Source organism: Bos indicus x Bos taurus, chromosome 19 (genome assembly GCF_003369695.1).
Source record: "Bos indicus x Bos taurus breed Angus x Brahman F1 hybrid chromosome 19, Bos_hybrid_MaternalHap_v2.0, whole genome shotgun sequence".
NCBI classification, from domain to species: domain Eukaryota; kingdom Metazoa; phylum Chordata; class Mammalia; order Artiodactyla; family Bovidae; genus Bos; species Bos indicus x Bos taurus.
The window spans coordinates 22,927,829-22,949,543 of record NC_040094.1 but is presented as its reverse complement, the minus strand read 5'-3'; the positions used below and the strand labels follow the sequence as shown (position 1 = coordinate 22,949,543).

The 21,715-nt window shown below is 44.6% G+C and overlaps 1 protein-coding gene across 1 annotated transcript in view; it reads right to left on the bottom strand.

Moving 5' to 3' along the window:
• The window catches only part of NXN (nucleoredoxin), a 163,900-nt gene extending 145,196 nt beyond the window's left edge, over positions 1–18,704 (bottom strand). The window contains exon 1 of the mRNA XM_027517371.1: positions 18,246–18,704. Within this exon, the coding sequence (XP_027373172.1) occupies positions 18,246–18,605 (360 nt within the window). The 5' untranslated portion in view covers positions 18,606–18,704. The remainder of the gene's footprint in view (positions 1–18,245) is intronic.
• Positions 18,705–21,715: the final 3,011 nt, after the last annotated feature.

Sequence of the window (21,715 nt, the reverse complement as noted above, 5' to 3'; positions counted from 1 at the left end):
CACCTATCAGGGCAGCCAAGAATATGAGAAAGATCTACATAAAGGTTTGGTTTTATTTTTTTAAATTTTTTGGCCACTGTGTGCAGCATGCAAGATCATAGTTCTCCAACCAGGGACTGAACCTACGCTCCCTGCTTTGGGAACAGAGTCTTAACCACTGGACTGCCAAGGAGGTCTCGAAAAAGCTTGGTGTAAAAGCTTGTGTGTGTGTCAGGGCTGTGTCAGGGTCATTTTGTACTTCCTTATGTATGTATGAAGTATCTTTTTTCCTTTTATTGAAGTATAGTTGCTGTACCATATTACATAAGTTACAAGTATGCAATATAGTGATTAATAATTTTAAAAGGCTTTTACTCCATTTATGGGCTTCCTTCATAGCTCAATATGAACAGTATGAAAAGGCAAAAAGATAGGACACTGAAAAATGAACTCCCCAGGTCGGTAGGTGTGCAATATGCTATTGGAGAAGAATGGAGAAATAACTCCAGAAAGAATAAATAGATGGAGCCCAAGCAAAAACACCACCCAGTTGTGGATGTGACGGGTGATGGAAGTAAAGTCTGATGCTGTAAAGAGCAATATTGCATAGGAACCTGGAATGTTAGGTCCATGAATCAAGGCAAATTGGAAGTGGTCAAACAGGAGATGGCAAGAGTGAACATCAACATTTTAGGAATCAGAATGAAAATGGACTAGAATGGGTGAATTTAACTCAGATGACCATTATATCTACTACTGTGGGAAAGAATCCCTTAGAAGAAATGGAGTAGCCATCATAGTCAACAAAAGAGTCCAAAATGCAGTACTTGGATGCAGTCTCAAAAATGACAGAATAGGGAGCGGGGTTCAGGTTGGGGAACACACGTACACTCATGGCTGATTCATGTCAATGTATGGCAAAAACCACTACAATATCGTAAAGTAATTAGCCTCCAATTAAAATAAATAGAGTAATTTTTTTAAAAAATGACAGAATGATCTCTGTTTATTTCCAAGGCAAACCAATCAATATCACAGTAATCCAAGTCTATGTGCCGACCAGTAATGCTGAAGAAGCTGAAGTTGAACAGTTCTATGAAGACCTACAAGACCTTTTAGAACTAACACCTGAAAAAGATGTCCTTTTCACTACAGGGAACTGGAATGCAAAAGTAGGAAGTCAAGAAATACCCGGAGTAACATGCAAATTTGGCCTTAGAGGACAAAACGAAGCAGGTCAAAGACTAACAGACTTTTGCCAAGAAAACGCATTGGTCATAGCAAACACCCTCTTCCAACAACACAAAAGAAGACTCTACACATGGACATCACCAGATGGTCAATACCAAAATCAGATTGATTATATTGTTTGCAACCAAAGATGGAGAAGCTGTATATAGTCAGCAAAAACAAGACAGGGAGCTGACTGTGCCTCAGATCATGAACTCCTTATTGCCAAATTCAGACTTAAATTGAAAAAAGTAGGGAAAACCAATAGACCATTCAGGTATGACCTAAACCAAATCCCTTATAATTTTACAGTGGAAGTGAGAAATTGATTCAAGGGATTAGATCTGATAGAGTGCCTAAAGCACTATGGATGGAGGTTCATGACATAGGACAGGAGGCAGGGATCAGACAATCCAAAAGAAAAAGAAACTCAAAAAAGGCAAAATGGTTGTCTGAGGAGGCCTTACAAATAGCTGAGAAAAGAAGAGATGTGAAAGGCAAAGGAGAAAAGGAAAGATATACCCATTTGAATGCAGAGTTCCAAAGAAGAGCAAGGAGAGAAAAGAAAGCCTTCCTCAGTGATCATTGCAAAGAAACAGAGGAAAACAATAGGATGGGAAAGACTAGAGATCTCTTCAAGAAAATTAGAGATATCAGGGAATATTTCATGCAAAGATGGGCTCAATAAAGGACAGAAATGGCCCTAACAGAAGCAGAAGACGTTAAGAAGAGGTGGCAAGAATACACAGAAGAACTGTACAAAAAAGATCTTCACGACCCAGATAATCACGATGGTGTCATCACTCACCTAGAGCCAGACATCCTGGAATGCGAAGTCAAGTGGGCCTTAGGAAGCATCACTACAAACAAAGCTAGTGGAGGTGCTGGAATTCCAGTTGAGCTATTTCAAATCTTAAAAAGATGATGCTGTGAAAGTGCTGCACTCAATATGCCAGCAAATTTGGAAAACTCAGCAGTGGCCACAGGACTGGAAAAGGTCAGTTTTCATTCCAATCCCAAAGAAAGGCAATGCCAAAGAATGCTCAAACTACTACGCAATTGCACTCATCTCACACGCTAGTAAAGTAATGCTCAAAATTCTCCAAGCCAGGCTTCAACAGTATGTGAACCATGAACTTCCAGATGTTCAAGCTGGATTTAGAAAAGTCAAAGGAACCAGAGATCAAATTGCCAACATCCACTGGATCATCGAAAAAGCAAGAGAGTTCCAGAAAAACATCTATTTCTGCTTTACTGACTATGCCAAAGCCTTTGACTGTGTGGATCACAATAAACTGTGGAAAATTCTGAAAGAGATGGGCATATCAGACCACCTGACCTGCCTCTTGAGAAACCTATATGCAGGTCAGGAAGCAACATTTAGAACTGGACATGGAACAACAGACTGGTTCCAAATTGAGAAAGGAATATGTCAAGGCTGTATATTGTCATCCTGCTTATTTAACTTAAATGCAGAGTACATCATGAGAAACACTGGCCTTGATGAAGCACAAGCTGGAATCAAGATTGCTGGGAGAAATATCAATAACCTCAGATATGCAGATGATACCACCCTTATGGCAGAAAGCAAAGAAGAACTAAAGAACCTCCCGATGAAAGTGAAAGAGGAGCGTGGAAAAGTTGACTTAAAACTCAACATTCAGAAAACTAAGATTATGGCATCTGGTCCCATCATTTCATGGCAAATAGATGGGGAAACAGTGGAAACAGTGTCAGACTTTATTTTGGGGGGCTCCAAAATCATTGCAGATGGTGACTGCAGCCATGAAATTAAAAGATGCTTGCTCCTTGGAAGAAAAGTTATGACCAACCTAGACAGTATATTAGAAAGCATAGACATTACTTTGCCAACAAAGGTCCGTCTAGTCAAAGCTATGGGTTTTCCAGTCGTCATGTATGGATGTGAGAGTTGGACTATAAAGAAAGCTGAGTGCCGAAGAATTGATGCTTTTGAACTGTGATGTTGGAGAAGACTCTTAGAGTCCCTTGTATAGCAAGCAGATCCAAGCAGTTCATCCTAAAGGAAATCAGTCCTGAATATTCATTGGAAGGACTGATGCTGAAGCTGAAACTCTAATACTTAATCACCTGATGCGAAGAACTGACTCATCTGAAAAGACCCTTATGCTAGGAAAGATTGAAGGCAGGAGGAGAATGGGATGACAGAGGATGAGATGGTTAGATGGCATCACCCACTCAATGGACATGAGTTTGAGTAAACTCCAGGAGTTGGTGATGTACAGGGAGGACTTGCGTGCTGTAGTCCATGTGGTCGCGAAGAGTCGGACACGACTGAGCAACTGAACTGAACTCCATTTATGGGCTTCTTTCATAGCTCAGTTAGTAAAGAATCCACCTGCAATGCAGGAGATCCTGGTTCAATTCCTGGGTTGGGAAGATCCACTGGAGAAGGATAGGCTACTCTCCAGTGTTCTCGGGCTTCCCTTGTGGCTCAGCTGGTAAAGAATCCGCCTGCAATGCAGGAGACCTGGGTTCAATCCCTGGGTTGGGAAGATAGCCTGGAGAAGGGAAAGGCTACCCACTGCAGTATTCTGGCCTGGAGAATTCCATGGACTTTATAGTCAATGGGGTTGCAAAGAGTCGGACGTGACTGAGCAACTTTAACTTTCACCCCATTTATGGTTATTATAAAATATTAGCTATATTCTTCATGTTGTACAATATACCTGTGTAGCTTATTTTATACCTAATGGTTTTTACCTCTTAATCTTCTACCCCTAAATTGCCTTTCCACTCTGGTAACCACAAGTTTGTTCTCTTTGAGTCTGCTTTTTTGTTATCTTTACTAGTTTGTGGCATTGTTTTAGATTCCACATACAAATGATATCATACAGTACTTGTGTTTCCTCACTTGGCATAATGCCCTCCAAATCCATCCATACTGCTGCAAATGGCAAAATTTCATTCTTCTTTACGGCTGAGTAGTATTCCGTTGTGTATATATATCACATCTTCTTTATCCATTTATCTGTGGATGGACACTGAGGTTGCTTCCATATGTTGGTTATTGTGAATAATGTTGCTATGAACACTGGGGTGCATATGTCTTCTTGCATTAGTGTTTTTGCTTTTTTTTGGATATCTATCCAGGAGTAGGATTGCCAAGTCATAAGGTAGTTCCATTTTTAGTTTCTTGAGCAACCTTCATACTGTTTTCCCAAAACACCTTTGAAGAGACACACAAGAAACTGACCACAGTGGCTGCTTCGGGGAAAGCAAATGATGGCCCATCATAACTCTTCCTTTTCCCCACAGGCCTTTCATTTTACTTGAAATTTCTTCCAACATGTGAAGGCACTATCTTTTGCAGAATATTGATCATTTCAAATGCTAAAATCTGTGTAAAAAAAAATCTACACACTTTTATAGGCAGTCTATGCCTACTCTTTTTTTGGCAGGATATACAAGACACTATTAGCAGTGGGTTATCTTTGGAAAGAGTCATTCTTACAACTCACCAATGAAACTCTGGCTTTCTCTTGGGAATGACGAAAAGTTAATAAGTTGAAAAATAGTGTTTAAGTATATACTGAATGAAGGAATATAAATGGTTTTTTATTGCAAGCAGCAGTGAAGCCATGATCTGTGCTGCATATGTAGCACGCTCCCATACATGAAAGAGCACCATGTCCTGGTCCGAGGATTGGGATTCACCTGGTAACTACTGCCTCTGTGGCTGTATCAACTGAAGAACAGACTCAGATGATCTCAGGGAAAAAAGTCATTAATTGAGCCTTCACAGGAAAGCAGTGCTTCAAAATTAGAGTGTTCTACACCACAGGCCCTGCCAGTTAATACTTCCCACAAATCCAAATGAAAGAGAAGATGTTCAAGTGGTATTAAGTAGTATTTTACTCTTAAGAACATTTGTAAAAGCTTAAAACAATACAGCCAAGGGCTGAAGCCAGCGACCTTCTGCAAATTTAGGCAAGTCACTTCCACCAGGAAAGTGTCTTAGGCATTTAATTTCAATTCATCTTTGTGCCTAACACGAGAAATGTCAGAATTCTTAGGTGCCAAGCTTGCAAAACATGTTACAGACTCATGTGTAATTGTAAGTGTGCAAATACACTTGGGCAAGAAAGCAAATCCATTTTAAAGCAAGGTAAACTGTTCAAATTAAATGGGCTAATTCATCCTAAAAAGTCAAATATTAAAAAAAAAAAAAATCTTTCAACACAAGGACGCTGGGTTGCTTTGTCACCAGTTATTGTCTCTTGCTCATTTTGAAACAAAATGCCACACTTAATTAGCCAGCAGATTCTCATCCTGCCTGCGCCTGAAGGGGAGAAGTGGCTTTATGAAAAGACTCCCTCAGGCTCTATTAGTGCCCTAATCAGACAGTGAGGGGTGGGGGGTGGGGGGAGGGTGTTGGGATGCGGACAAAGCAATCAGTATAGAAACACTACCTTCAGAAAGCACAGGATTTGGGCCTTCTGATTGAACTGAGTGCTCCCAACTATATATTAACCCACTCCAGTGTCCTTGCCTGGAGACTCCCAGGCACGGCGGAGCCGGGTGGGCTGCCGTCTATGGGGTCGCACAGAGTCGGACACGACTGAAGCGACTTAGCAGCAGCAACTATGTATTGACTGTTGGGAATGTCTGGCCACAGGGTCCTCCGCAGAAAACAAATGTTCCATCACTCCATGCTTGCCTAGCTGATCTTGCAAGTCCTCCTATAAGGTATGGATTACATCAGAGGGGGGAAAAACGTGGCCAGTGTATCAGCTAACTGCAATCACAGATGGAAGGACTATCAATTTTCAAAAGGGCAGAAAGGGGGAGACTATGCAACCTACAGGTTGGCAAAGTTGACAGTGACCCTTAAATAAAACCGTACAGGTTATCACAGTTACTAAATACTTAGGAAAAGTGATCGATTTAGAAGTGAGCATGGGCTTACAGAACACAAAGCATTTCAGACCCTCTTTCCTTGGAAGGGAAACAGCAAATACCTAAGTGATAGCAAGCTGTTTGTTAAGGTCTCCTAGGATAAACATGTTAACCAGATGGAGAAATGTGGTCTGAATAGAGATACAATTAGGCTGATTTAGAACTGGCTGGATTTGAAGTAGGTCGAACCGCTGACCAACAGGCTGCTATTAGCCTGGAGGGGGTCCCTGTGCTCTGGGATTCCATCACCAGACATAGATAAGGTCTAGAAAGGGATCCCATAGTTCAAAGGCCAGAAAGGGCAATGATCCTTGTGAATAACCGCAAGGGCATAAGAAAGATTCCAACAGCCTGCAAAAACTCATCAAACATAAATAAACTGACTCTTTAAGGTGACAGACACAATACTTGGGACTCTGTTCTTTTCTGTTCAGACATTAAGATTGGTGAAAAGGACTTTTTGAGTTTTGTTAAAAGGACTTTGGAGGTCTGTGAATCAACACCGTGTGATGTGATTATCAGAACAGAGAATGCAATCTCAGACTATGATAATATAAGACTAGATAAGATCTAGAACAAAGGAGGTGCTAAGCTTACCCTTGTGCTTGGTGCAGACCGAACTGGAGTCTGTGCTTATGGTGTGGGACTACTCTTTAAGTGAGGTCCTAGACAAACTTGGAGAGAGCTCGGATATGAAAGACCAGGATGGTGCAGAAACTGGAATACACATTATCTGAGAAATGGTCAAAGGACCAAGGGGATCTTTCCTGTGAAAGAGAGAGGAGTTTTACAGTCCCCAGGGAGACGATGGTGGATGTCAGAATCCTTTCTGACATCTCAGGGCTTCTCAGGAAGGGGCATGTTGTAGTCACTGGACATGCTCTAGCAGAGGCTAGATGACCACGTGCTGGGCACCCTCTCATGGGGTTGGTGCAGAGGACTCTACTGGGCATCCATGATGCTGTTGGCCCAGCATACTTGGCCTCTCCCTCTAGTTACACACCCTCAATTCTCTGGCATGAGTCCCCCATTTCCTGATGCTCAGTCTACCTAGTTCTTGACCCCCATGCTCTTACTACACAGGTGCAGCTGTAACTTAGGTTTGGCCAGAGTATTACACACCCTGGCCATGGTGACTGGTCCTGAGAGGACCAAGCTGGCCTCCACCTGCAAGAGTTCTGAGAGGCCAGGAGGCAAGCCCAGAGCTGCTGGGGGCCCTCACACCACTGTGAGGACCGCCCTGGAAGAGGTCAGGGCCTACACAGAGGCCAGCAGAGCACAGAGATGGAGAAGGGCAAGGCAAACCACTCCAGTATCCCTGCCTGGGAAATCCCATGGGCAGAGCAGCCTGGCAGGCTACAGTCCATGATTCCAAGAGCCGGACATGACTTAGCGAGTAAACCACCAGCAAGTGGTCCTGAGGACAGCCTCGGAGCCACCTGTGTCTACAAGCTGACCTACACCTGGGCCTCTGAGATACAGGCGGCTAGGACCCTTTCAACCCAGGAGTTAGCATTCCACAGACCTAGACAAAGAGGGAAACACAGCCAAGAAAAGGTAAGGGATGTGGCAAGTGCGTAGACCCAGAGTCAGAGCAAGTTTAAATGAAAGGGAATAATTGAAAATGGTCAGGGAGAGGGGGAAAAATATTTGGAACATAGGCAAATGGGCAATGTGTAGACCTTATTTGGACTCAAACAAACCAATTGTTTAAAAAAAAAAAAACGAAACCTCATGAAAAATTGAATTACTGGCTGGATGTATGCTGATATAAAGGAATCACTAGATTTTTAAGATATGATATTGTGGTTATTTCTTAAAGACTTACTTAGTGAAATGTTTAAGAAGGGAATGATAGGATGTCTGGGAGTGGCTTCAAAATAACCCAGTTGGGGTGAGGGGAGCTGGTGTCTGTGAGTTGATTATTGTATGTGGGTGTGGGGTGCGCAAGCCAGGTGATGGTCCCTGTACTATCTTCCTCACCTGTGTGATGTTAGAAGTTTTCCATAGAAAAAAGTTAATGAATAAATAAATGGCAGGGGGAATAGGCAGAGACCAAGATCTCTCCCCTCTCCTCTGCCAGCTCAAAAGTGAAAATAGAATCCACTCAGTAAAACTGAGCATGCAATTAGTCAAAGAGATAGTCTAGAATCATACCCACATTCAAAGACAAGGATATGTCATCACGTCAACAACTGACAAAGAATGATTATAGTCCTAGTTAGAAACTGAAGAGAAACCAGATTACATGATAGGTTATTAGAAGCAAAGAGCCAGGTGCTGAAAGTAAAGGGATACAAAGAAACAAAAAGGCTGAGGATCCTTCTCTCCTGTAAGCTGAGTAACTATTTTTAAGAAAAAAATGGAATGGCATAACCGAACACCTGGGGTACACATTTCAGGGACTCTGACGATGTACCAGGCACTGTTCGAAACAATTTTCAAATATTAACTCATTTAATCCTTAACAACACAACTCTATAAAGTAGATATGATCATCTCTGTTTTACTGACCAGGAACTTAGAGACACACAGTTAGGTAATCTGCACCAAAGCCACCTTGCTAGAGGGTGATAGAGATGAGATTCAAATTTAAGAAACTCCATCCAGAGTCCATTCTTTTACTCATTGTGCAACAGATTTTAAATATCCACTTATAATGGGGGTATTTTTGAAGGTCTGTGGGTTTAAACACTTTTTTAAGTTGCAGTCAAACTCGTGCCCAAAGGTCAACACACACTGTCCTCAGACTCACATCCACTGCCATTCAGAGCTCAGAAGTCTACACTGTAATTTTTGCCTAGTGCACGTTGTTCTGCCCAATCTTTATATTTCACATCAAACCCCCCCAAAAATGAGTAACAGATGAGGCAGCTGTGCTGTAAGCCACCACGATCAAAAGAAAACTGTCTTGACCTGATCATGTATGGGGGGTTGCAGCGGGGGGCGGGGGGCGGGGGGAGGCTGGAGCAGGAAGGCAGCGTCTTCTGATTTTAAACACACTCAATCCATTCAGTTTTTATCCCAGGGATATTGACCAAAAAGGACCAAAAAAAAAAAAACTATTAAAAAAAAAAAAAAACCCGATTCAGCCGGATAAAATTCTCCTAGGAAAACAAAGCGGGAAACTCTATCCCTAGAACAGCAGAACTGACCACACCCTATTTTATGACTACTCAACAATGCTCCAAGATAAAAGCATTATTAACTGTGGAAATATTACTTGAATTTACCTGTTAACTGATGTCTCAAAATAATCTAATGGGGAGTGTGTAACAGATGTACTAGAAAGGAATGCTGAATTTTAAGCTTAAACTTTTAAAAAAGGGTTTTTCTGAGGTGTAGCTCATACAAAAATCCATTGTGTATCTGCTCCAAGAGTTATATGACCAGCAAGCAGCATAAAATTTATGTTTGCATTTAATCACAGATGCCACAGAACAAAAGTTTCCATTACAGGCTTTCACTCCAGAGTAACAGCACTCAAGCAACTTTCAATTACTATACTTCTTACTTGTCATAAAGCAGAAAGCACATGTTTGAGATTTCACTAGAAGTTAGAACCACAGTTTCTGAAAAACCTCATAAAAGGGAGGACTGATTTAGTCCTAGGATCTCTGCAGGATACCTGAAGTTCAATTTTGTCTCTGAACAAAAGCACGAAAGCAGCCCCAAGGCTTTGCATAGGATGAAGGGGAGTTGGGGGCACTTCACTGGCTGATCTAAAAAAAGCCAGATCATTAAAAGGCCCTTAGAAACCACCACCATGGAAAGGCAGCAACAGAAAAAGAGTTCTTACTCTCCTGTCTTCCTGGCAATAGCAAACGTTTTAAGTGGTTAAACCACCTCTATCTTATTTCAGAGTCCATCATGCATATCTAGAGTGAATCCACTCGGAAAGTGATGTGTTGAAAGAGCAGTTTAGGCTCCCTCCTCTTCCCTGGAGAATGTTTGATGTACACACTTTTTAAGATCCAATTTCTTGAACAGAAAGGACCGAGTTGAATTTAAGAGAGTTCAGCTGTGCGCTTTCATCCTCAACACTGTGACCCTGATCTATTAATAATAATCGGTTCTCTTTGCATCAATGCTCCAACTCAAATATACTTTGAAAAACTAAAATGCTTAATACCTACTGATGACTAGTTGCTGTAAAAATAATACACATGTAGTTTGAGTTCCTTGGAAGAAAGACGCCAGAGAAACACAAATTATTTAGGAAATATAAAAACATGGAAGGATAGGCCTGCAGACAGGAGACTATTTTAACAGACTGAGATTTTTGTGCATGCATGCATGCTCAGTTGTGTACAGCTCTTTGTGACCCCATGGACTGTAGCCCACTAGGCTCCTCTGCCCATGGGATTTTTCAGTCAAGAATACTGGAGTAAGTTGCCATTTCCTACTCCAGGGGATCTTTCCAACCCAGGGATTGAACCCGCTTCTCCTGCTTTGGCAGGCAGATTCTTTACCACTGTGCCACCTGGGAAGACATCTCAAAAAAGGAGAGGCTAGTCTTTTTCTATTTTTGAGCACAGAATTATAGGGCAATGGAGTTACACATCTACTTGCTTGTAGAAGTGCTCTTGAAAGCATTCATTAAGAAACAAACAAAAACACCCACATACTGTGGGTATATACAATTATACAATCCAGTCAGGGCCTAACTCTAATATTAAATGTTAAAATCAAGCTAAGTACTAGTGAAAGTGCACATTCAACTCACACAATGTGGAAAATACTGTTTTCAAGTTACCAATCTCAAAGTTGCATGTGACCATATTATTACTTTCTATGACCATATTATTCAATCCTCAGAACCAAAACACTGATCATCTTCCCCTTTGATTGGTTTCTGTCTTCAAGAAGCTTACAGTTGGACTTCCTTGGGGGTTCAGTGGCCAGTGCAGGGGACATGGGTTTGATCCCTAGTCCGAGAAGATTCCACATGCGATGGGGCAACTGAGCCTGTGGGCCATAACTACTGAGCCCATGCTCTGCTGCTGGTGCTGCTAAGTTGCTTCAGTCGTGTCCGACTCTGTGTGACCCCATAGATGCCAGCCCACCAGGCTTCCCCGTCCCTGGGATTCTCCAGGCAAGAACACTGGAGTGGGTTGCCATTGCCTTCTCCAATGCATGAAAGTGAAAAGTGAAAATGAAGTCGCTCAGTCATGTCCGAATCTAGCGACCCCACGGACTGCAGCCTACTAGGCTCCTCCGTCCATGGGATTTTCCAGGCAAGAGTACTGGAGTGGGGTGCCATTGCCTTCTCCGGAGCCCATGCTCTAGAGCCCACGAACTGTAACTACTGAAGCCCGTGCACTTAGAGCCTGTGCTCCGCCACAAGAGAAGCCACCGTAATGAGAAGTCCACACACCTCAGCAGAGCAGTAGCCCCTGCTTGCCACAACTAGAGAAAGCCTATGTGCAGCCCGTGCAGCCAGAAATAAATAAATAAATTTTTGAACGAAAGCAGCTTTAGAGTCAAATAAAAAAGACCAAAACACACACACACACGAGGCTAATTGTTAACCATGTACTCCATCTACGGATGCTCACAAAACCATCCCACCTAGAGAGGAAAGACACAGGAAAAGTTCTTCGAGCAAGGAAACCAGGGCTGATTTTAGAGAGATCCAAACTCAGCCAGGTGGGAGAAGATATTACCCAGGTGGGAGATGAGGCAGGAGAAGAGTTGGGGACCATGCTCCAGAGCTTGGACTTGACCCCAGAGGCTATGAAGAACTACTGAAGAATTCTTCAGCAGAATGACAAAATCAGAGTTGTGTTTTTGAACTTCTCTTTCCATTCTGGAAACAGTCAAGAGCAGCACTGGGCTCAAGAAGGGTCTGTAGCCCAGTGCTTATCCATCAGTTCTTTGTGACTGGTTCACGACAGGGCAGGTACAGCAGTGGAGAGTGTGAACCTAGAATGGTTTATAGCAGCTCGACAGTCCAGCAACATATAAGCCTGTGATCAATAGTCTCATCTTGTTGAATAGGACAGAGACCAATCCATGTGCTGTCAACTCAGTGAGGAGCTGTATGTGGTTCAAGCTGTACAGGAGTTATGTATAATAGGGCCACGTGTGTGTGTGTGAACTGATTGGAAATTAACAAAAGCAAACTAATACTTGACTATAGACAGTTTGAGAAGTTCTAGTCTTGAGAATCAGCGGTCGCACTGGAAGCAAAGAGCCCATGGAGGAGGCTGCTGTGGTCCGTGTGAAAAGTGAACTGAAGCAAGGGAAGGAAAGAAGGGGTCGGAGCTGAGAGCTGTTAAGCAGACCGAAGCAACAAGGCTAGGAGCCTTTTTTGATGGGAGCAGTGCAGGAGAATCAAGGATGACTCCTGAGACTCAAAAACTCTTAGTCACTTTTTAAATGGCAAGATGTAAAGGAACAGTATGCAAGAGCTTCGTCAAAGTCAGGATCAGCAGAAAGATTCTAAACTCAAAGCCATTTTCTTTGAGTGCCTTTGAATAAGCATAATGGTAAGTTAATGAAATACAGAAACCTAAGCACCCTGGTGGTTAACACTGAGCACCGTTGGGAATTCAGAACGTGAAGAAAGAACGCATCCTATGCCAAGCCTCCTCTCCGTTTCCCCCCGAAACAAGATCAACAGTAAGGGGCCCAGACTAGTTCAGAATGGGGCCAGCCCTGGGGCCCCAGGTCCTCATAGGAAATAAAGAAGAACCTCCCCTTCCACAGCCCTCCCCGCCCGCCCCCCTGACTGAGGGACTTGCTCACCCCCCACCCCAGCTGTATACAATACAAAGCCTTCTTTCTCCAATTTGCTCAGATATTAAAACAAGGCCTCAAACCACAAGGCATAGTGATAAAAAGGGGGTGGGATGGGGGGGAAAGAAATGAGTAAATGAAATCAATGACCCTAACCCCAAAACCCACTGCTTTCCTCTGTGCTCTGGTTCCCTCCCAACCTGTATCAGAAGAGGAATCGATCAGCAAGAGCTGTGGACAGCCAGCGGGTCAGGCCTGAGCCACTAACTAAAAGATGAGTACTAAACCCCAAATGGCGACAGGTCTGAACAAACCTATCCTACAACATTCCAGAGCTGGGAAGGGAGGCGGCTCCAACGTAGGGGGTGAGGTTTCTACAGCTCCGGGGACCGGGCACCATCCATTTCCCACGTGAAAGAGCAGTAATCCTGCCACCCCCATGCCACCCAGATTTGAGCAGCCAGGATCCGCAGAAGACACACCTAATGGCTTTGGCAAACCACAAAAACGACCATCCAAGTGCGTAATTAATCTCTCTCAAGAAGGGTGCCCCATCATCTGAAAGCTCTTATCCTTTATCATGCCTGGCTTCCCTGCCTGGCTGTCTCAAGTTTCACTGGCAAATACAAGTACGAAGCTCAGTAAATATCAGCACAATCAGTACTTTCAGGGATGTTGTTTCTAACATTTGTTTGCTTTTTTTTCCATTTTTCTATATCTTTCTCCTCGATTGTAATCTCTTCGAGAGTGATTCTTGATCGGATCCTTGTATGCTTATAAAAGTCATTTATTTGAAAAGTTAGAAACACACCTCGTCACAGTTTTGTGAGTGTGTAATATGATATATACCTAAGGCTCACGTAGAAAATGAATGACTAAAAAGTTCACGGCCATTAACAAATAACAATTGCTAGCACTTACTGAGCACGCACTATACATCAGGCACGTGTATGTTATCTTGTATAATCTTTACAATAAGCCTGTAGGGCGGGTCCTGTTGTCATCTTCATTTTACAGGTAAGGAACTTGAAGCACAGAGAGGTAGAGTAACTTGCACAAGGTCACACAGCTAATGAATGGCAGAGGAAGGATCTAAACTCAGGCAGATGGACAAGAGTCTGTATTTTCATCCACTACACTAGACAGCTTCGTTATGCAGAGTAGAAAAACAAGACTAAAAAATTCTTTACAAATAATGGAATGAGGAAAAAGCCTCTCGAGGCAAAGTGCTCCTATTACTTTAATCAGACTGTTGTCTTTTATGAGATGGATCCTGGAAACACAGTCAACAGAGGGAGCTGTCCTGGCTGGTCCAGGCTTCTTATGAGGAAGGCAGAAAAGTCCAGTGTTCACAGACGTGCCTTTCTACCATCTTTTGTCACCTGCAGAGCGGTGTGTCGGTGTTGCAGAAATCATTCTCTTGGTGGCTTAGGGTATTTGATTAGAGGGAGGAAGAGTTCGGAGAGATGGAGCTGTAAGACTGTCAGGAATGGTACCAAATCTTGGCCCATCCTAAGAGCCAAGGGATTGAGGTGACTCCTAAGCCAAGTCTCTGACTCAGTCTGAACCACAATCACCCAGAGCAAACAACCGACACAGGATACAGGAAGATACCACTTGCCCTGGCTGAAGAGGGTAGACCAGAGATGCTAGGCCAGAACCCCTGCTCCAACTTTCTTGTCCACTTTCTGCGGGGTAGGAAGTTCTAGGACCAAGCCAGGGCCCATCAAACCTGTCCAGAGCAAGACTAGTGGTACTGCCTCTTTTCATGTCAGGGCGCACAACCCGATCTTCCATCAGGCATTCAGCCCAGGCATAAATGGGCTTCTCTGGTGGCTCAGTGGTAAAGAATCCACCTGCCAATGTAGGAGACTCAGGTTTCATCCCTGAGACTTGGGTTCCATCCCTGGGTCGGGAGGGTTGGGATGATCCCCTGGAGAAGGAAATGGCACTCCAGTATTCTTGCCTGGGAAATCCCATGGACAGAGGAGGCTGGCGGGTTACAGTCCATGGGGTCACAAAGAGCCGGACACGACTTAGCACACATGCAAAGAGGTAGATCAAATCCCCAAAGTCCAAATCTTCACCACTTTCCAACTATTTATCACATTTTCTCTCCAGAAATCTGCAAAATGTCTATTAACAAAACAAAAAACAAACCTACTTATTAAAACAAATCTAACTGCCTTAACTTTAGGATTATGTTTCCTGACAACATAGCTCTTACGAAAGCACTCAAAGTTCTATTGTCATCTAATGATTTCTACACAGCTATTTATATGTGTGCTTGGAAGCCAAAAAATGAAGCTTCAATTACCTTTGCAATGACCACGAAAGCAAGCAGAAACAGGACAATGTTCCATAAAGAATTTTTTTTTTTTTCCAAAGATGCAGGAATCCTATTAGCTGGTGTTCTCTCACAGTTTCAATCAAGGTGAGAGAAGCCAGGCAAAATGCAGTTTTAACATATACGGTTATCCCTGGACTTTCTTACTAAATAAGGGGGAAATTAATAAAAGAAGAAAAAATACCACACGGCATTTTCTTTCCCCACCATAATTTTTCAATTTTCTTTAGAGAAATGCCAGCCAATAACTAATTAGAACCATATCCTTTGTTATCCCAATGGGAAGTATACGAATGGTTTTAAGAATAAATGTTAATGAGGACTTGAAAAAAATTAGTAATCTGGAACTTTGGTTTCCCTTCAATGTAAAAACAAAATCCTTACCTTTAATGCTATTTTTATCGTTGGGTGAAACAACAGGGACAGGGTCCATCAACAAGAAGGTAAGTGTCCACTGAGTCAGCACCCTGAACTGGAGGTGCCCTGGGTTTTTCACTATTATCGCAGAATTGGCATCACAAGCACACAGATTTCTCAGCACCCCGATTTCAAACAAGAGAGACAAAAACTCGAAGTTACAGAAAAGGAATGTTTTTACATCTCTTTGGTTTCAAGGGAGAGAATAATTTCTTCCAAAGTAAGTACACAGCTGTTATAATTTCCAAGAGTATGTTTTCCATAAGAAACCCAGCTGGATAGAGCTTTTTTACCTGGTATGTCACCATGAAAAAGAATGTTTCTAGGATCAAATCTTAAGTTGCCTATTCACGAATATCCAGGGGCAGAAACTACCTTCTCAAAAACGCGACTTGTTTTAGAGAACAAAGTGAACTATAGAATGTGAGTCAGAAAAACTCTGAGCAAAAAATAAATTGGTAAGATGCTAACACACCATGGCGAGGGCATGTGCCAGCAAACTGAAGTGCATTTTCAAATCAGGGTCTGCCCTGTCTCATCGAGACCCTCATCTTGGCGAAATGAACAGGCCCAGGCTGGGGTCACAAACCACTTTGTCTGTGTGTGTGCAAAAGGACTTGATCAGACACAGTGAAGCAGGCATGGCTTGTTGTTGCTGTTGTTATTCTTCAGTCGTCCAGTTGTGTCCAACTCTTTGCGACCCCTTGGACTGCAGCATGCCAAGCCTCCTGTCATCCTCTGTCATCCCCTTCTCCTCCCACCTTCAATCTTTCCCGCATCAGGGTCTTTTGTCACGTTAAATATTCTTTTTGGAAAAAAAAAAAAGGTTTAGGCATTTGCAAAACATCTCAATTTGCTCCTTATTTTACTATCCAGAAAATTTATTTCCATCACTTACGGGGGAAAACAACAATAGACCCTAAGTCTGTAACATTTTACCATCATTGTGTATTTGCAAAAGCTAGAAATCATTTGTATTGCCCAATAAGGACAGTACTTTACACAGACTTTGGTCTACAATAGAAATAGGCCATAATAATGAAAATATTTCTTGATAAATCACTTTCTGGACATTACCCCTCCCCAAAAGGATCATAAAAACTACCACCAAGGAAAACAAAGGATTCCCATGTTTTAGAGCAAAAAAGGACTGGCTATTCATATCCCTGCCCTGTACCAAGCAGATAAGTCAAATATGGGCAAGATCATCTAAAAAGTGGTTAAAACGCGAAGTGTTGCCTCTGTGTGGTTTGTGAGTCCATGTTTTTCCAATGCTAAATTTACAAACTCTATTTGTTAAACTGTGTTTCATACTTTGAATACCAAGTCTGTACCTTACATTGCTTCTGTGGATGATTTACTTGAGACATTTGGGGCCACAGTATAAGCCTTTTACTCTCACTAAATCTAAATCATGCTTCTCAACAAGATTCTATAGGCATTAAAGAAACACATGGCATGCCCTTACCATCCTCCAGAGTGGAATCTAAACGCCCCCAGCAGAACCCTTCTGTCCACTCCATAAACAGAGATTCTCCTCAGGAAAGAACCCGGCTGGATTCACACGTTGCAGCAGGCATACTAATTAAGCAAGAGCGCTCCAAAACTTTTTCTGTTTCGATTCATGGCAAAATTTCCTGAATTCGTTTTATTAAAACAGACATCTTCATCCAACAGACACACTCAAAAATCCAAGATAATTTCAGCAGCAAACCCGGGGGAGAGGAGGGAATGAGAAGTTGACAGAGGAGTGTAAATTTCCCCCATCCTCATTCTTCTGGTCAGTCTACACTTAAGGAATCGGTTCAGCGTTTAATTCGATGCCAAGACACCAGTGGCCCACCAACCAAGCCACTAACAGCCACATGGACGGGTCTGGTCCAGTGCCCGGGAGGTATCAGGGGGGATGGCTGGCTGGACAGCCAGACAATGAAAGGCTCCCTGATGGCCTCTAGTTTAGTCAGAGGGAGGGAAAAGGGGGAGCGAAGGGAGGACAAGGGGAGACGACCAAGCTCCCTTCTCGCCCAAAGCCACGGTCAGCGCCCGACACCCCCACCCCAGGGCGCCGTGGGACCCGCCTTCGGCCACAGCAGGAGGTAGCCTCAGGAAAGCAGATTTCTCTCGTAAAGAGAGAAAACTTCCTGGTTCGGGCATTATGGGTAGGGGGCCGGCGCCCTCCCCCCCACCACAGGTAGCCGCGGGGAGTCGAGAGCTGAGGGAAGGAAGGGGCCCCCTCCCCGCGCCTCTGCCCGGGGCTGGGGGTCACCGAGTCGGAACCGCCCCCGACCGCAGCCACCCGCTACGGGAGGCTCCCAACATGGGGGGACCCGGCCCTCGATTCCCCAGGACGTGAGTCAGGGTCCCGGGGGCCGAGGGGTTTCAAACTTCCCCAGCGGGCGCGGCCTGGCATCGACACCGAGTTGCCGCCGCGGGAACCCCGAGCCGGCAGGGTTCCGGGACGCGGGGCGGGCAGAGGCAGGGGACGCTGAGGAGCAGGAGGGGAAGCGCGTGCACTATAGGAGGGGGCAGCGGGGGCGCCGGGGGCCGTGAGGACCGGCTCCCGGGAACGCGCGGCGAGGCCGGCGCCGCTCACCTTCCTGTGCTTTTCCTTGTAGGGTAGCGCCAGCCACGGCATGTCCCGCACGAAGTCCTGCCACTGCCGCTGGTCCTGATCCGAGGACACGAAGACGATCTCCAGGCGGCGCCGCGGCTCGGGCTCCGCCGACGCCCCGGCCCCCGGCCCCGGCCCCGGCCCGGCCGCTGCGTCCCCCCGCAGGCGGCCGTAGAAGGCGGCCAGGCTGGCGCTGAGCTGCGCGCAGGGGGCGCTCAGGCTGCAGCCGAAGTAGAGCCCGAGCAGCGAGATGCCGCGGGCGGCCAGCGAGTGCACGTCCACCTCCTCGCCGCCGCCAGTCACTAGCTTCTCGCCCAGCAGCTCCTCCAGGAATCCCGACATCCTGGCCCACCGCAGCCCGGGCTCGCGGGCACCCGGGCGGGCAGGCGGCGGCGACACCGCTCCCTCGGTCCGCGCGGCGGGCGGAGGCGGCAGCTGCGGCGGCGTCGGCGGGCACAGGCGGGAGGCGAGCCACGCCCACCCGCCACGCCCACGCCACGCCCCTTCGCCACGCCACGCCCCCTTTGTAGCCGAGCTTGCCTCCCGAGCCCTCGCTGCGGGAGTGCGCGGTTTCTCCCGCCGCGTGGCCGAAGTGCTCCCGAGATAGCCCCGGCGAGAAGGCTGACCCGAGACTCTCCGGTCTGTCGGAAATGCCTGGGACCTAAATGAAGAAAGCAGAAGGGGCCGCTGAGCCAGCCTTTCCGAAGCTGCAGTCCGCGCAGGGCCGGGCTTGGCCTCTCCCCTCCCTCCCATTTCCTCTTCGCTCCCTAATTCCAAATTCTCTCCGGAATTCTCCAGCGATTCCCACCCGAGTTCTCTTATCCCTCCTTGTTCTTCTTCCCTGCACTCTCTCTACCCACAGGCTATCCCGTTGGCCGTTTGTACCCCCACTGATCTCATAATACTTGTAGGACTTAACCGTCTTCACACAATGATAACTTGGTCCGGCTAGGTCTTGCTGATCTCTCTGTGTGTTTTGTGTTCTCTACCACAAGAGGCCGGAAGGACGCCACCTCTTATGTTTTTTGTGTAGCTTCTGATCCGGTGATGGGCACATGGGAGGGAATCTATAAGTACTTGTGGGTTGATCGCAGTCGCCGCGGTCATTCCTCACCAGCGAGTTGCTCTCTTCCATCTCCACAAATATAGGCAACAGATGCCGAAGCATCTCTAAATCGATGCTGGCTGCTCTCCTGAAACGGTTCCATAGCTTCTACCCAAGTCTGTTGATAGTTGAGAGAAATTCTATGGATTTTTCTTTTTTTTTTTTTTGCCAGCTGGCGAGATGCTGCCCTATGCTTAAACTGAACCTGGATTAAACAGGTGGTCTGTGGCAAGTCTTCCGGCCTCCCCCCAACACATACACGAAAAAAGAAAAATACCATGCCCACTCGCAACAGAGGAACAAGAGCGTGCCAGCTCAGCTACCAACAACCCAGTGAAAGAAAAGAACACCCCTCTCACCGCCCTCCACCAGCCCTTTGCAAGTTATTTCTTGGGCATCCACCGCCATCTAGTGGAAAGAGCAAGAAAAGACAACGGGATACCAGCAACCAAGCAGAATATTTGTATTTTATAGCTGCTTTCCACACACACACACACACACACACACACACAAATCATAACCCGCTTTACAAGAGTTCATTTAAACCTCATAATATAACCACAAGCTTTTTGGCACAAACATAAATTTTCATGCCTAAGGTTCCCAGTTTTTCTGGAATAGTACAAGGAATTGTACTGGTTCTCAGCTCAGTGAAATGTTACCACAGAAACTGGTGAAAGAGGCGGAGGTAGACACCACGGGTGGACTGGGAATCTCTTGAATGATAGCCACTTTCTCAGTATCCACCTAACACTGCTGCTCATTTCATAAGTAGGCTCTTTGGGTTGAGGATTGCCTTTAGGCAGGCAAGAACCCTATGACAAAGGCGAATTCCGAGTTCATTCTGAGAGTCCTGGCAAAATTCTGTGTGACTGCAGAGACAATATTATTACCAACACATGGAAAGCATCACTTTTTAGTGAAAACATATAAAAGCCATTAACATAACAGACATTAATTTATTAGATATCTTTTTAAAATTCTGGAAGTGGGTTAAAATGTTTTCTTTTCTCATCCAAATCATATAGTTGAAATGCCTGTGGATGGGTTGCATCAGGTGCGATCCAAAGCATGTAAGACAGACTCCTATACCCTGATGCTTTCAAGTGAACGCTGAAGAGATGTAAGAGGACCATAGCATCTTATTGATGCCTAGAGACAAAGTATTTGTTGTGGAGGGAGGTGAGGAGGGAATTCGGGGGATTGCAAATTGGGGGAAATAGTGAAGTCATTATTACAGTACTTAACTCTGGTATACTAGGTGCAAGTCTGTATAAAGAGGTGGTTTGTTCAGCATTTTCCTTTTATTATTTTACAGGAAAGCACTTTCCACTGGAGTGTGTCCAAACCAGCATCTGGCACCTGGGAAAGTGAGAGTTTGAACATACTGTGCATGAAATATAAATAAAATTTAGAGAATTGTTGGTGCAGCAGGCCCTGGTTACATGCCAAATATTGCAGCTGCCTTTTAAAGGGGTGTGGAAAGAGGGGATTTGCAATGGAAATGATTCCAAAATCGTAGTTCGAGTGGGTGTTTGTTATAAGAAGAAGCCTGAAGGACTCTCTGGGCTTCCTGTAAAGAACAGCCAACATCCTTCGACTTATGGAGAGCACGCTCTCTGAATCTGCGGTTCAAGAGACCCACTTAAAGAAAATACCCCTACTGGTATTTAGCTAATTATGTCACATGAATTTACTGGCTATTCTGCAAACTATTATTGTTTTAAAATATGTGTTAAGGAACCACAACATGCCTGACATTTATAGCACATACACATTACAGAGTTTTCCTTTTGAGAAATTGCATTCTAAGGCATGTGATATCAGACAAAACATGCACTGGACAAATACATATTTGTAATCCGTAAGATTCACAAATCACATTCCTTGGTCTTCAGGACTAGAAGCATATGTGCACAAAAATATATCTGTGTTGGGACATCTCTGGCGGTCCAGTGGTTAAGACACTGCACCTCCACTGCAGGGACACAGGTTCGATCCCTAGTCAGATAATCAAGATCTCATATGCCACATGGGCCAGGTCAAAAAAAAAGAAAAGGAAAAAAAAGATGTATATGTACAGATAGTTACTGATACATTGGTGGACTTAGAAAAAGACTGGAAAACTGGAAAGCACCTAATTATGTACCAATGAGGAGGAATAAAAGATGGCACATTCATCATTTGGAATATAATCTAGTCACTGAAAAGAATTAAGATTTCTGTATACACTGTATCAGTCTGTGTTCTCCAGAGAAAGGGAACCAACACATAGATTTGCTACAAGAAATTGGTTCACATGATCATGGAGGCTGAGAAGTCCCAAAATCAGCAGTCAGTCATCCAG